Source organism: Gymnoscopelus braueri, assembly GCF_963280865.1.
Source record: "Gymnoscopelus braueri genome assembly, chromosome: 14".
NCBI classification, from domain to species: domain Eukaryota; kingdom Metazoa; phylum Chordata; class Actinopteri; order Myctophiformes; family Myctophidae; genus Gymnoscopelus; species Gymnoscopelus braueri.
Window position 1 is genome coordinate 43,709,578 of NC_137619.1, and position 13,830 is coordinate 43,723,407.

The 13,830-nt window shown below is 42.0% G+C and overlaps 1 protein-coding gene across 1 annotated transcript in view; it reads right to left on the reverse strand.

Annotated features, from left to right (window-relative positions):
- Window positions 1-13,830, reverse strand: part of cnnm1 (cyclin and CBS domain divalent metal cation transport mediator 1) — a gene marked incomplete at its 5' end in the record, with an annotated part of 36,664 nt that overhangs the window by 6,930 nt on the left and 15,904 nt on the right. The window contains 6 exons of the mRNA XM_080449725.1: window positions 1,250-1,469; window positions 3,040-3,182; window positions 5,769-5,868; window positions 7,022-7,191; window positions 7,758-7,898; window positions 12,545-12,688. Coding sequence (XP_080305851.1) covers window positions 1,250-1,469; window positions 3,040-3,182; window positions 5,769-5,868; window positions 7,022-7,191; window positions 7,758-7,898; window positions 12,545-12,688 — 918 coding nt within the window. The remainder of the gene's footprint in view (window positions 1-1,249; window positions 1,470-3,039; window positions 3,183-5,768; window positions 5,869-7,021; window positions 7,192-7,757; window positions 7,899-12,544; window positions 12,689-13,830) is intronic.

Consider the following 13,830-nt stretch of genomic DNA (forward strand, 5'->3'; position numbering starts at 1 on the left):
TGCTCTGTAAAGCACTTTGAGCTGCATTTCATGTCATGAAAGGTGCTATACAAATAAAGTTTATTATTATTATAATTATTACTTTAACTCTTTGACTGCCAGAGTATTTTCATAAAGTACTCCCCCATTGCCAGCAATTTTTGTGTTTTTTTTATTTTTATATTTTGAAAAAATTCATGAAAATAATTGATCAAACTGTTTTTTAAAGACGCCGCACAAATCCGCCACCAGAGAGCAGCACATGATAGCTTGATCAGCTCCTGGTGTCACTGTTACCCTTCTTGGGCGATTAGACAGGGAAAACCATGAAAACGGATGTGACGTCCTCCCACATTGTTTTGATCGTCAGAATTACGTTGTGATACACGAGGGCGATGACTGATCGTCACCCAGACCATAGATTATAGAAGAGAAACTGTCCGTTTGTCCGTCATACCGTGTGAAAAACCGTTTGTTTACCTATTTTGGACGAAATGACCGGGGGAAAATAATCAAAAACCGGAAACGGAACCCAGGACATGAAACCGGATGCAGATATGGGTGAAGTAAGTGGAACTCGAGAATAACATTGAATTTTAAGCAGCATAGCGCGATCAGAGATTAAACAATGAACGCAAATCCAACGCGTCTAACGCGTCAATGGCGTGGGTGGATTAAGTAGTTATTGACGCGTTTTCGAGTCAATGGCGTTTATAGAGTTAACCATATACAAGCTCACAGCGCATCACTTCGTGCCACACTGCGAGCTTGTGCATCAATTTTCTGTACTTTTACTTCTACTCCCCATCTCGGCAAGAGGCAAATATTGTACTTTTACTCCTCTACAATTATTTGAAAACTTTAGTTACTTTGCAGATTTGGATTATTATTAAAAAACATACGTTAAGCACTTAAGCCCAATATACTTTGGCCTTTTTGAAAATGGCCGATCTACAAGCTCACAATGCGTCGCACAATGCGTCACGGTGCGACGCATTGTGAGCTTGTAGATTTTATTCTATTGCTATTTTCAAAAGATTTGTATACATTTTAAAACTTGTGAAATGGGACATTCTGCATAATGAGTACTTTTACTTTTGGTACTTTAAGTATATTTTGAGGCCAATACCTTTGTATTTTTACTCAAGTAAATTTCGATTACTGGACTTCTACTTGTAACAGAGCGTTTCTCCATTGCAGTATTGAAACTTTTACTTAAGTAACAGATGCGAGTACTTTTTCCACCACGGGGCTGTAGTACAATACTTACGGACGATTCTGTTCCTCTGGTTGAGCTCACTGGTGCTGCGGAGCCCGCCGTGGCGGTGGAGGTGTGCGAGGCGCGCCATGCCCAGCCGTGTGTGAGCGTGCGTGAGGGGGAGGGCGATGCTGTGTCTCCCCTTGGTGTCCGAGACCACCGGGTCCGGGGTCTGGGGGTTGCTGTCCATCAGGGTGGCCATCAGGGCGTTCTGGTAGTGGTTTCTACTGATCTGGAGGCGGAAGGGGGCGTGGAGGGCACATTTAACATGTTAAAGGGCACGACCACTTTGGTAGACTAGTTACTTTGCCATGATGTAACTTCAAAGGTGGACAAGAAATCAAAAATAATTGCTCCATTGATTAAAAATGTATAATTCAAAGTATGCTCCTCATTGACTTACATTGTATCGTAAAACAGCTCTCAAAGTCACTCTCATAGCCCGTAAACGAACACAAACAAAGCTGATTCAGACAATATAGAACATCACCAAACCCAGTACTGTTTGTTTTTTAAATAAAAATGTCAACTTCCTGTTGATTTTACTATTTGAAGTTTCGGATCTGTGGATCCAGTCCGGGTTTTCTTCTAATAAAAATAGCGAAATCTTTCAGAAGTTTTTTTTTTTAATCCTGAAAATCCCCACCTCTGAAAGTGAACCCTTGTAGATGAATCTGATTTTAGATCAATGCCAATGATAAGGACTATAGCCTACACTAAATCCACACCCATCCAGCCATGTCTATGTGAGACACACACACACACACACACACACACACACACACACACACACACACACACACACACACACACACACACACACACACACACACACACACACACACACACACACACACACACACACACACACACACACACGTGTCTCTTGTCTGCAGCCATAAATTCATTAGCCTGTGGATCCTGACATCCACATGATTCAATCGCTTCTGAAATAGCTCCTCTGTGTGTGCATTCCTTGTGCGCATACACGTGTGTTTGCCCCAGTGCTTTGCATAATGTAACGAGTCTATCTGCGTGTCGGAGAGAAGAGACAGATTTGTTATGCACAGCACAGGGTCTTAGTAGGGGAGGGGGGGGTTGTGCACAGAAATAACTTTAGGCGCATTATGTGTTAAGGAGGGGTAAAGTGAGAGGACACATCCATCATTGAAAAGGCTAAATAATTCAGTCATAGTTGAAATGGAGTCCATTTCTTCCCAGTGATTAAAGCTAAGAGTATGAATGGCGCGGGGGGGAGAGAGAGAGAGAGAGAGAGAGAGAGAGGATGTCTGCCTTCAGTCAGGATCAGGGATTTGGAAATATCAAAGGCTATACTGCAGTGAACTGTGGGGCGCTGGGAAAGGCAACCAATTAAACCTTATATCGTTGCTGTCGGGCAGAAACCTCTTATCTCCATATTCTAATCTTTTTGTGTTTTGAATGAACGCCCTGCTTGATCATACTACATACGTCACACAAAAGCATCAGAAGTAGCAGATCTACAAGCTCAAAACGCGTTTTTCGAGCTTGTCGATCTGCCACTTTCGCTATTTTTGAATTTGAATCCTGAAAAGTAACAGTTTTGGACAAGGTTTCCATCCGATGGAGACGATATACTTTACACTAGGCCCCCTCCTGTTTTCCCTCGACGAATATCTTCGCCAACAATAATAACACAACCTCACAGAGCATCACATCGTGAGCTTGTAGAGCTGCTGTATGGTTCCATTTGCAAACAGAGAGAGAGAGAGATAGAGAGAGAGAGAGTGTGTGTGCGTGTGTGCTGAGTGTGTGTGTATAACCTTGATTATTAGTAGGTCTGAGAGTTGCCTGAGAGTATAGTCTGGTAGATACATTCCTCCTGTACTCAGCTGACCCACACTACCTCCTCCCAGCGCTGTATCCGATTGGTTCAGACCACTGGCCCGCGAACTGTATCTATAGGCTGAACAGAGAAGACGCAAAAAACAAACAGGGACAACATTTTAACCACTTAAACCCCATATGTTGTTGAGCGGAGTCCCTCAGGGCTCTATACTATAGTATTTTCTGTTTCCGCTCTACATTAAATATCTCAGCTGAAAATAGCAGATCTACAAGTTTACATATGCAACGCGTTGTAAGATTTCCCCTGGATACGGATGCTGGGGTTTAACTGGTTAAACACAGTTTCACAATACATCGTCTTTTAGCTTGTTTGAGTATACATGCCTTCATGGTTCATACATGTCAATTCAATTCAAAGAGGGTTTACTGGAATGAGAAAACATACGTTTACATTGCCAACGCAATTGACAAAACAAAAATGTATGTACAATTTAAAATGGAATAAAGAGATGTTTAAACAAAGCTGTGTGTCACATTGCAACTTAGACAAAAAAATAACTAGATTATGTTACAAAAGAATTGTGCTGAATTTGCTGTTAGAAGTAGTTACAGTACATGTAAGGAAGGATAACTTGGTATAAACCCTTTGAAACAAATAGCAATATTTCAAGATTTTGCAGTCACTTAATATAAAACCTTTGAGACAAATAGCATTTTTTTCATATTTCAATACATCTGTTTACACATTTACGAGAGGGAGAGAGAGACAGACAGAGAGAGAGAAAGTGAGAGAGGAATAACCTTGCTGCTGCTGGATTATAAATCCTGTCTGGATTTGATGTAATCCAGGTCATGTTATGCCCTTTCCACCAGATAAACCTCTGAAATTAGTTATTTTAATTACTGCTGACACAGCCACTGCTGCTCTTAGTTATATCTCATCACGCCATCACATGATCAATGTCATCATTTCTATACTGTCACCAATGCCAACGTCATCATCACTGTTACCGTCTTCACTAATGTCACTGTCACCAGCATTATTTATACTAGTGTTGCTGTCGGGCAATCTCCATGTTTAACCTTTTTTCATGAATTAATGAATGCCCTACTTTGTCGTAAAAGTGTGTCACGTAGAATTATTGAAAATAGCCGATCTACAAGCTCACAACGTGTCGCATCATGATGCGTTGTGAGCTTGTAGATCTGCTAATTTAGCTATTTCTGAAAATGTTTTAAAGTCCAAATAAAAGTGTGTCTGTGGGTTTTAGAAATATTTAACCAATGAAAAGTGTTAACAAGAGCTTGTGACTAAATAATATACTACATCGGATCCATTGGAACACATGTTCCTTTCTTTAACGGTTTTGGACATACAAGTTTTCCACCCGACAGTGACGCTGTACATTATCATCATCATCGGTGTAACCATTGTCCTTAGCGTCGTATATCGTTGCTGTCGGGCAGAAACCTCTTATCTCCAGATTCTAACTTGTTGAGTTTTTTTTCCCGTAAATGAACGCCCTACTTGATCACACTACAGCGTCACATCAAAGCATCAAAAGTAGCAGATCCGCAAGCTCGAAATGCGGCGCAAAACTTTTTTTTATCATGGAGAAAAGGTGTGAATGTGCAGCTTGGGAGGCAACACTGTATCTCCCAGAAACCCTGCAGCCTGAACAGATCAAGGTAGATGAACAAGTTCTACTCACTTGTACATATAGGCATCTTTAGTATGTGGACTGTTCTGTGATATTACAGTATGGGGATTGATTCTGTGTGTGTGGGTGTTGTCGGAGTCGCTAGCGCAATGACCCTCCCCGTCTGGCTTTCCTCCCCTGAACACGGGCAATTGTGTTCGTATAGACTACTCAACCTGTGGGTCGGACCCCCAGGGGGGTCCCCAGATGACAGTGAAGTGACAATTTAAAGACTTTTTAAATACAATTCCAAGTGCTTGTCAGGGTGGGGGGTCACCAGTTCAATTATGGTTATTTATTTGGGGGGTCCCCAGTCATTTGGGTCACGGCCAGAAAAGGTTGAGAACCACTGGACTAGAGTATAGACGATCGGCCAAGCCGGATGCAAGGACCGGTACTTCACCCCCTGCACCACCTGAGCACCCTCATCTGAACACTTCTGCTCTCTTACAGTTTCAGTCCATCTTTACTCTGTGGGACTGTGTGGCTCCATCAGGTGGTGTGAAGGTGATTTCTTGTCACATTTGTGTTTTTCTACTGATGCTTTGGTGAGTCTATCAACGTTGTCACGTTGGTTCAACAGGAGTGTGAAAACACTCACACTCATTCAAGTGTGCGCGTGCGTGCGTGTGTGTGCGTGCGTGCGTTGTGCAGTATTTATTGCTGTTCTGCTGTTGTTGCTGTTGTTGTTGACAACCATTTGTTGCCTGGCAATAAACATGTCTGATTCTGATCCTGATACAATTATATTGTTTAAATTCGAAATAACTTATAACGACTCGCTAAATCTCCTTTTAGCGAGAGCGCCATGAGTCGGCGACCACCAGGGTCAAACTTGGCTACATCTGGGCCAAATGTGGTGCTTTTTAGACCGATCTGCTGGAAAATATCCCTAAAGCCCAGGACTATGTGAAGAATATCGTCCGACATATTGACATTAGAATTATGTTACTCCCCAATATGGATATAGTTGTGTTTCTGGGTTGTTTTCGGTGTGGGCTTACCAACAGGTGGGGCTGGTATGAGGGCGGGCATGCCGTAGTAGGAGAACGATCCGTTCTCGAAGCGCAGCGCCTCCTTACCGATCTCCACCTCCACCCGACCCTGCAATGCCAACACAGCCTGTTTAAACACACTCATCCACCTCCTCCACCCGACCATGCAGCACCAACACAGTCCAAAACTGTTACTTTTCAGGATTCAAATAAAAAAATAGCAAGCGGTAGCAATAGCAAATAGCAAGCTCAAAACGCGTCGCTTTGCGCCCCGTTTCGAGCTTGTAGATCTGCTACTTTTGATGCTTTTGTGTGACGCTGTAGTATGATCAAGTAGGACGTTCATTTATCGAAAAAACACAAAAAAGATAAGGAGATGGGAGGTTTCTGCCCGACAGCAACGATATACTTCATTAACCCAAGTGGTCCTGGTTAACCACTTGAACCCCAGCCTCCACATTCTGGGGGGGAACATCAGTGCGACACATTGTGTGAGCTTGTAGATCGATTCTTTGGCGAAGACATTTTGTGTCGACGGAAACAATCGGTCAAAGTACGGTTGTAACTCAAGTCCGGTTCTCGAAGACTAGAGCGTTTAAGCGGTTAAATCCATTCATTCTCAGCTGGAGGCTATTAGTCTGAGCTCACAGTTCATTAGTCATGTAATGGGTCCTCCTACCCAGGAGACAAACAATCACGCAATTACCACGATTCCTGGCAAATGAAATCATCATCCTCTGCTTTCAATTGTTGTCGCAGCCCGCATCTGCGGCAGCCATTTTGTCGGTGTGTTAGTATGTGCGGCTCTTTAGCGTTCGGTGTAATTTCAACTCGTATAATAGGGTCGCGTGTTTGGGTGTCCCATATTCAATGGTGGACTCACGTACTCAACCCCCCAGTACTTGAGTCAAAGAATCATTTGAAATACTCCTGGTTAAATATTACTCAACTGCGAAGTGAAAGTTGCTGTGTCAAATTTGGATTTGAGTTAAAGTGCTGGAGTACTTTTTTAAAAATACTTAAGTATTCAAAAGTCACTGCTTTAAAAAAATACTTTAGGATACACTAATAATGCTATTTTCTTTTCCCCCGTATAGACATGTCAAAAGTACAATATTTGTCTTGAAATGTAGCGGATTGAAAGTCATAGGCATCCAAAAATTCAACTGCTCAAAACTTCACTCAAGTACAGTACTCAAAATGTACTTTGTTACTGTCCATTAGCAGAACAAGGACACAAATGTGGACAGTTGTGTGCATACCTGCAGAATCAGGACAAAGTAGTCCACAGGTTTGTTCCTGTTGTAGAGGTAGTGCTGAGGGGAGCGCTTGTCTTTGGCGTTGAACTTGAGCTCCTGGACCACACTGGGGTGCTTGATGAGACACAACAGGATCTTCTCAGACAGGTGACATGGCCTGAAGGGCTCCACCTCTGGAAGATGCGTGTAGACGTGCACACACCATGGTTATTATACAGTAGATACTAAAACTAATCAAATAACTAAAATTAGAATTGAAAAAAAAACTAAAACATATTACCGTAGTTACATACAAATACAAACAATGCTTTAGAAAAACACGATAACTGATACTGTATTGCGTGTAATCATAGAGAAATTGTCCTTAGTTTTAGTCTTCATCAGAAATCTTCAAACATAGCACAAATAGCAGATCTACAAGCTCACAACACGTCGCAATATTTCTGATCTAGTTGAATCTCGTCCCTGACTAACCCTTATTACAATAAAAAATAAAAAATAACACTAAACTAATAAAAAACGAAACTAAAACTTTTCACAAAATAAAAACGAAGCAAAACTAGCAAACCCGCTTCAAAAACGAATCAAAACTATACTAAATTCAACAACAAAAAAAATAATAACGAAAAATGCAAAACTATAATAACCTTGGCACCCGTGCAAGCACACACACACACACACACACACACACACACACACACACACACACACACACACACACACACACACACACTGTTACCTGTGGCTAGGAAGCGGTGTGTTGCGAGCAGAAGCTGAGGAGTTATCTTCACCCGTAGTTCATTCTCTGCCAGCTTGAAGATAGAGAAGTCCTGCTGTTTCCTCTCATGGTGGGACACCCGTCGCTTAGTGCGGTTATCAGCTACACACACACACACACACACACACACACACACACACACACACACACACACACACACACCACACACACCACACACACACACACACACACACACACACACACACACACACAGTTTGCAGATTATGTACTGCATATTGCTGACGGTGCATAAATAAATCAAAAGAACAAGTTAGCAAAGAAGACATCACTATTTACAGCCATATTGCCCAAGGGGGTTGTTTTAATTGATTGATTGGGGTAGCAGAGAGAATTATTACAGGAAGATAAAATGAAATAAATAATTCTATTTCCAAAGACAAATAAAATAACAAAAGCAACATGGGCGTATGGAACCTGCAACAACTCAACTAATTCATGATAATAATTAGGCCCAGCTGCTATATTCAGCCAGCTCTTTATGGAGAACGAGGGGTAGAATGGGAGAACCACATACACACAACTTCAAAAGACTTCATGAATCCCACTAGGGGCAATTAAAGCCTAATTTATGCTCTTCGCATCCGTGTAGGTGGGCTATTTTCGGCGCATGACGCCATCATGCGATGAATTATGGATCGGGCTTTAGATTCGGACAGTTTATACACAGAGTATGACAGTAAAATGCAAACAAACACAAACTCAGATGTGGAATAAAATCATCTAGACATTCCTAACAGTAACAAGGTCAAATAAAGTACCAGTACTGTTGTTTACTGAGCTTCTCCACAAGAGCAGCTGGAGACACTAGTGCCTCATTGCTCAATGTCATATGATATTAAAGGTGCAGTAAGTGATATTTCTAAGTTAGGATAAGTGTTAAATATCTCTATATAGTAGTCATAGTAATGATTGTGAGTGTGTCTGTCTGTCTGTTCAATTAACAGGGGCCTCCCCATCTCCCCAACTCTTTAGCAAACAGAAAATACGTTTTCAGGTCAGGATACCAATTTCATCCAATCAGGAGAGAGAACCCATACACAGGATGAACAAGTGAAATTGGAAGTGATGAAACAAAACTGGAACTGGAACACTATAACATTGAAGCTGATAAATGGGTCCTCTCTCCTGATTTGATTAAAATGTGTAACCCACCTGAAAATGTGTTTTCTGTTTACTAAATAACTGGATAGACAGGGAAAACCTTTGTTACTGAACAAACACATCACATTAAGCAATGATTGTTATCAGAATATAGAGCTTTAACCTCATAACAAAATATTTCAATCAACAAATATTACTTAGAGCTAGCTTATAAGGTCATATAGTTTTTCTGCACTGATTGCATCACAAATAGATAACATAGCACATATAATACACAGATTGATTTGTGAGTTCTCCACTTGGCTGGTACTCTCCTCAGTAAAGTCCTCAGTGTTTATTTATTAATTTGTAACTCAAAGAACACATGTAACCAACATATTTGTATGTGCTCTGAGCTAAGTGAACACTGAAGATTTTACTGAAAACTCTGAGATCGGGGTTCAATCCCCGGGTGAGTCATAGTGTAGTGCCCCAGACAAGACCCGGCCACAACAACTCTGCCAATCGACCATAGCTCTATTCGGTTTGCCGAGTGGGAGACAGGGGTTAGATTCCCGCTCGTTGCGAATCACTACATCTGGCGTAGTCGGCAGGACATGGAGGAGGTTCTCGCGTGAGGGACATGAAGGACGTTGTGCGTCGTTGTGCGCATCGTGCGCGGCGCGAAGCGCAAGGACGCGTTCCCAAAAACCGAGGGGGCAGATGTAGTGCCCCAGACAGTACTTGGCCACAACAAGTCTGCCAACTGAGCTTAGCTCTATTGGCATGGTAGGTTGTGCGTCGGTTTGCAGAGTGGGAGACTGGGGTTTGATTCCCGCTCGGTGTGAATCACTACAATAGCAAATACTATAAACATGCTATTCCCTGCTTGGCACTCAGCATCAAGGATTGGAAGGGGGGTAAGTCCCTGAGACATACTATAGTGTCATGTCCGGGGGGTGTACAGGTACATCAAGCTGCCTCACGTTAAGTAGATAGGCTCCCCATAGGTCAGGAGTCCTGACCTATGGGCCACATGGCACAGGAACCTTTGAATACCAGGTTTCCTTTATTTATGTGATGTTGGTATGCTAATGTTAGGAGGTTTATGAGATTGTATAAAATGCAGTGTTGATCCCAGTGGGGAGAGCTGGCATTTCCAAAGCATGCAGTGAAAAGGTCTGCAGAGATGAGCTTCTTCAGTGCTACATTTTTATATACCATACCACACACATATGTAAATGTGACACACACACACACACACACACACACACACACACACACACACACACACACACACACACACACACACACACACACACACACACACACACACACACACACACACACACACATCAATACGATTTAAGTCCAAATAGTATTTGGGCTGACCGGTGGCCAAACAGACAGAGAGACAGACAGACATGCACGGACAAAACCTCTCTCTTAGTGGGGGGGTGCATGCCAAGATTCACACCGATCAGCCCAGAGATCAGTCCAAGATTAGCTGCTCTTAGAAAGACAGACAGATGCGTTCATGATTATTATCTCGGTGAGTGATGATTATGGTCTCGTGAGTGATGTGACAATGACAGTCAAACAGGGTTTTGATACCCCATACAGTCTGCCTGTAATTGCCTTCACAAAGTTGCAGCCAAGGACCCATTTCTTACCAAAAAAAAACATATATCATTCATGAATGCGACATCCAATCATACCCAAATTGGAATCGCAGGTTGAGGGGCCTCTATAGAGTGCACCTCCAAAACCGCTTTCCCTTCTGCACAAAGGGTTCCCCACAAACAGTGAACAGTTGCACCGACTGACTGTCATACAAACTCTATTTCCCCGCGCAAGTTCCTCGTGTCCTGACGGCAGCCTGCACCCCACGACAGACACAGCCCTGGGTAGGCAACCAGGCCTGCCAGAGATCTTTTCTAGCTGGCTTTTTTGTGTGTGTGTCAGCAAAATATACCCCTCCTACAAAAATGTGAAGACAATTATAGCCAATTGGTATGGAATATCAAAACTCTGTATGAACAGTGGTGGAAAAAGTACTCAAGATTTTTTACTTAAGGAAAAGTATCACATTTTGATATCAAAGTATCAAAATATATTTAAAGTAACAAAAGTAGAAAGTACTCATTATGCAGAATGTCCCATTTCACAAGTTTTCAAATGTATATAAATCTTTTGAAAATAGCAGATCTACAAGCTCACAATGCGTCGCATCGCGACACATTTTACACCACTGTGTATGAAACATTTGTATCACATGAGTCCAGGGAGCATTATGTAGCAAATTTGTGTGAGTTTTGGACAACGTCTGCTGGAGGAGTAGCAAAAAAGTGTGTTTTTGAAAGGCGAAAAATCTAGCTAGTACATAATCTACTGGCCCGGCCTTCGGCCTGGCAGAGATAATACAGTGTGTAGGCAGTCTGTGGAAGTTGCTTCACGTGCACTGCATGTAATTAAAATATCTCTGCTGTCCGGCAGAAACCAGCTAACTCTAAAATTCTAAAAAAAATGTGTTCATGATAAGAACAGCTTAATGGACCTGAAAGCTCACAATGAGGTTGGAGGTCAAAAGGGGGTGGAGCCTGGAGTCAGCAAAACCAGCTAACTCCACCCCCCTTTGGTGGACTTAGCTGGTTTAGCAAAAAGTTTGAGGATCCAATGCAGTAAGCTGGTTTTGTCAGAAGCGCTTTTTAATACTTTTCATAGGTTCAATCTTGTTTTAATCAACACACATACGTTAAGGGTGTTCAATAGCACTGATTTTTGGGAAAAAAAATGCAAAAGCGGAAAAATTGAGTTAGCTGGTTTCTGCCGGACAGCAACGATATGTAACTGTAACAAGAATGAATGATGTTCAAGGCTTTCTTTGAGGTGATGTCAGTTTTTGAAAAAGACCACCAATAAATTCCCCACATAACTAGAGAGTCTGACATTTGGAATAATCTCCATGGAGAATCCTTCCAGCTAATTACAGCCCAGCAGATTAGTGATCCTCTGTGGGATTAGTCTGTTTATTCCACTTTAATTAATTACCGATCAATAGCTTAACGAGAAGACAAGGGAGGAGATAGCAGAGAGACGATTCTACGCTGAAGATCTACTTGTAGTATAGATGTATTTTAGCCGTGGCATCAACAAATTCAATGACAGAACAGGATCTAAAAGACACTGGTTGCTATTTTCTGTTCAACCATGTCAGAAGACAGGTGCAGCATTGAGGTTTTTCATGTTTCTGTCCATTTCCCCCCCTTTGTGTTTGCTTGGTTATGTCTCCCCCTGCACTCAGAGTATCTCAGGACCTCGACAGTGTCAAGGCTGTGACAGCCCTCTCATACAGCCCTGCTGTACAGCTAGTGTTAGTTGTCAATGGTTGTCGACTTTTGTCCTTTTCCCCGGGACTTACCCGGCATTACTGATGGAATACTGTCACTTAAGACAAAAAAAAGCTTCTCTCGTTTTCTCCTAATAACTACAGTATAATGTAATGTAACAATAAAGCATTCTGAAGAAAACGAAAAGGAAAGAGAAATAAATTCCGATTTGATTAAAAACTGATTTGTCACAAATGGGATTTGCTTCTACTCTGAACATTAGGGCACAGTGGTCTGCTTTTCACACGTTGTACGTACTGTAGAGGTCTGTTTCGTCCACAATCTCAGACTTGATGATCTCCTCGATGACGTCCTCCAGAGTGACGATGCCCATGACCTCGTAGAACGGGTCACCGTCGCCCTCGTTGTTCACTCTCTGGACCACTGCCAGGTGGGACTTACCTGAGGAGGGGGGGGGGGGGGGGGGGGGAGAGAGAGAGAGAGAGAGAGAGAATATATAATATATGAATATACATACTGTATATAAAAGCGATTATAAAAAAAAACATGCTTATCGATTATTCAATTAATAGAAAAAGTAATCGATTGAATAATCAATAAAATAAATGATGGAGCACACAGTTATACATAGATTCCCCATAAATACATCCACAGACACTCCCCATCACACGACATTGTCAACAAGGCAGTTGCCAGGCCTGCTGCTGAAGCCAGCTCAGCTCCATTTTAAGGTCCTGAATTTGCATCCAGATGGCAGTAATGTGAAGTGATGATTGAGGGGGTTGGTCAGTGTCATTTGCTATTGTGAGTGATAGCAGTGTGATGATGGCTCTGTCGCTCGTGTCTGAGAGAGTGGGTGTGTGAAGGCCAATGATTCTATGACGCACGCACGCACACACACACACAAAGACAACGAGAGAGATAGTGTACAAAAGAAAAGAGATAGAAAAATAAACATGATGAAAGCAAAGCATATTATATGTTTGTGCTGAAGCTCGAGATAGCATACAAGGTTCAAGGTTGTATTTACATGTACTGTAGGTACATAAGAGTAAAACATTTTTGTTCGACTTCCTTCGGACAATGTAGCAGCAGAGGTAATAATAATAATAATAATAATGATGATAATGTTAAGTGAAGAAAAAGAAAGACAAAAACAAGAGCAAAAGAGTCGTTTTATACTAATCGGATAATAATAGATCAGCGTATAATGTACGTATAAGCTTGGCATATTGTATATTATAGACCATCAGCATTTATCAGTACCTGCCACAGTACCTTATATTAACAACTTCAAAGTACCACTACCTTCTGTATACAACAGTTTAGGTAGGAACAGACAAGCGTATTTAGGTGCAAAAAAACTACGTACTGAGAGGTTATGATCTAAAAATAACAGCTATGCACAAGGCAGCGACTTCAGATTGGGGTTGTGTGTGTGTGTGTGTGTGTGTGTGTGTGTGTGTGTGTGTGTGTGTGTGTGTGTGTGTGTGTGTGTGTGTGTGTGTGTGTGTGTGTGTGTGTGTGTGTGTGTGTGTGTGTGTGTGTGTGTGTGTGTGTGTGTGTGTGTGTGTGTGTGGGGG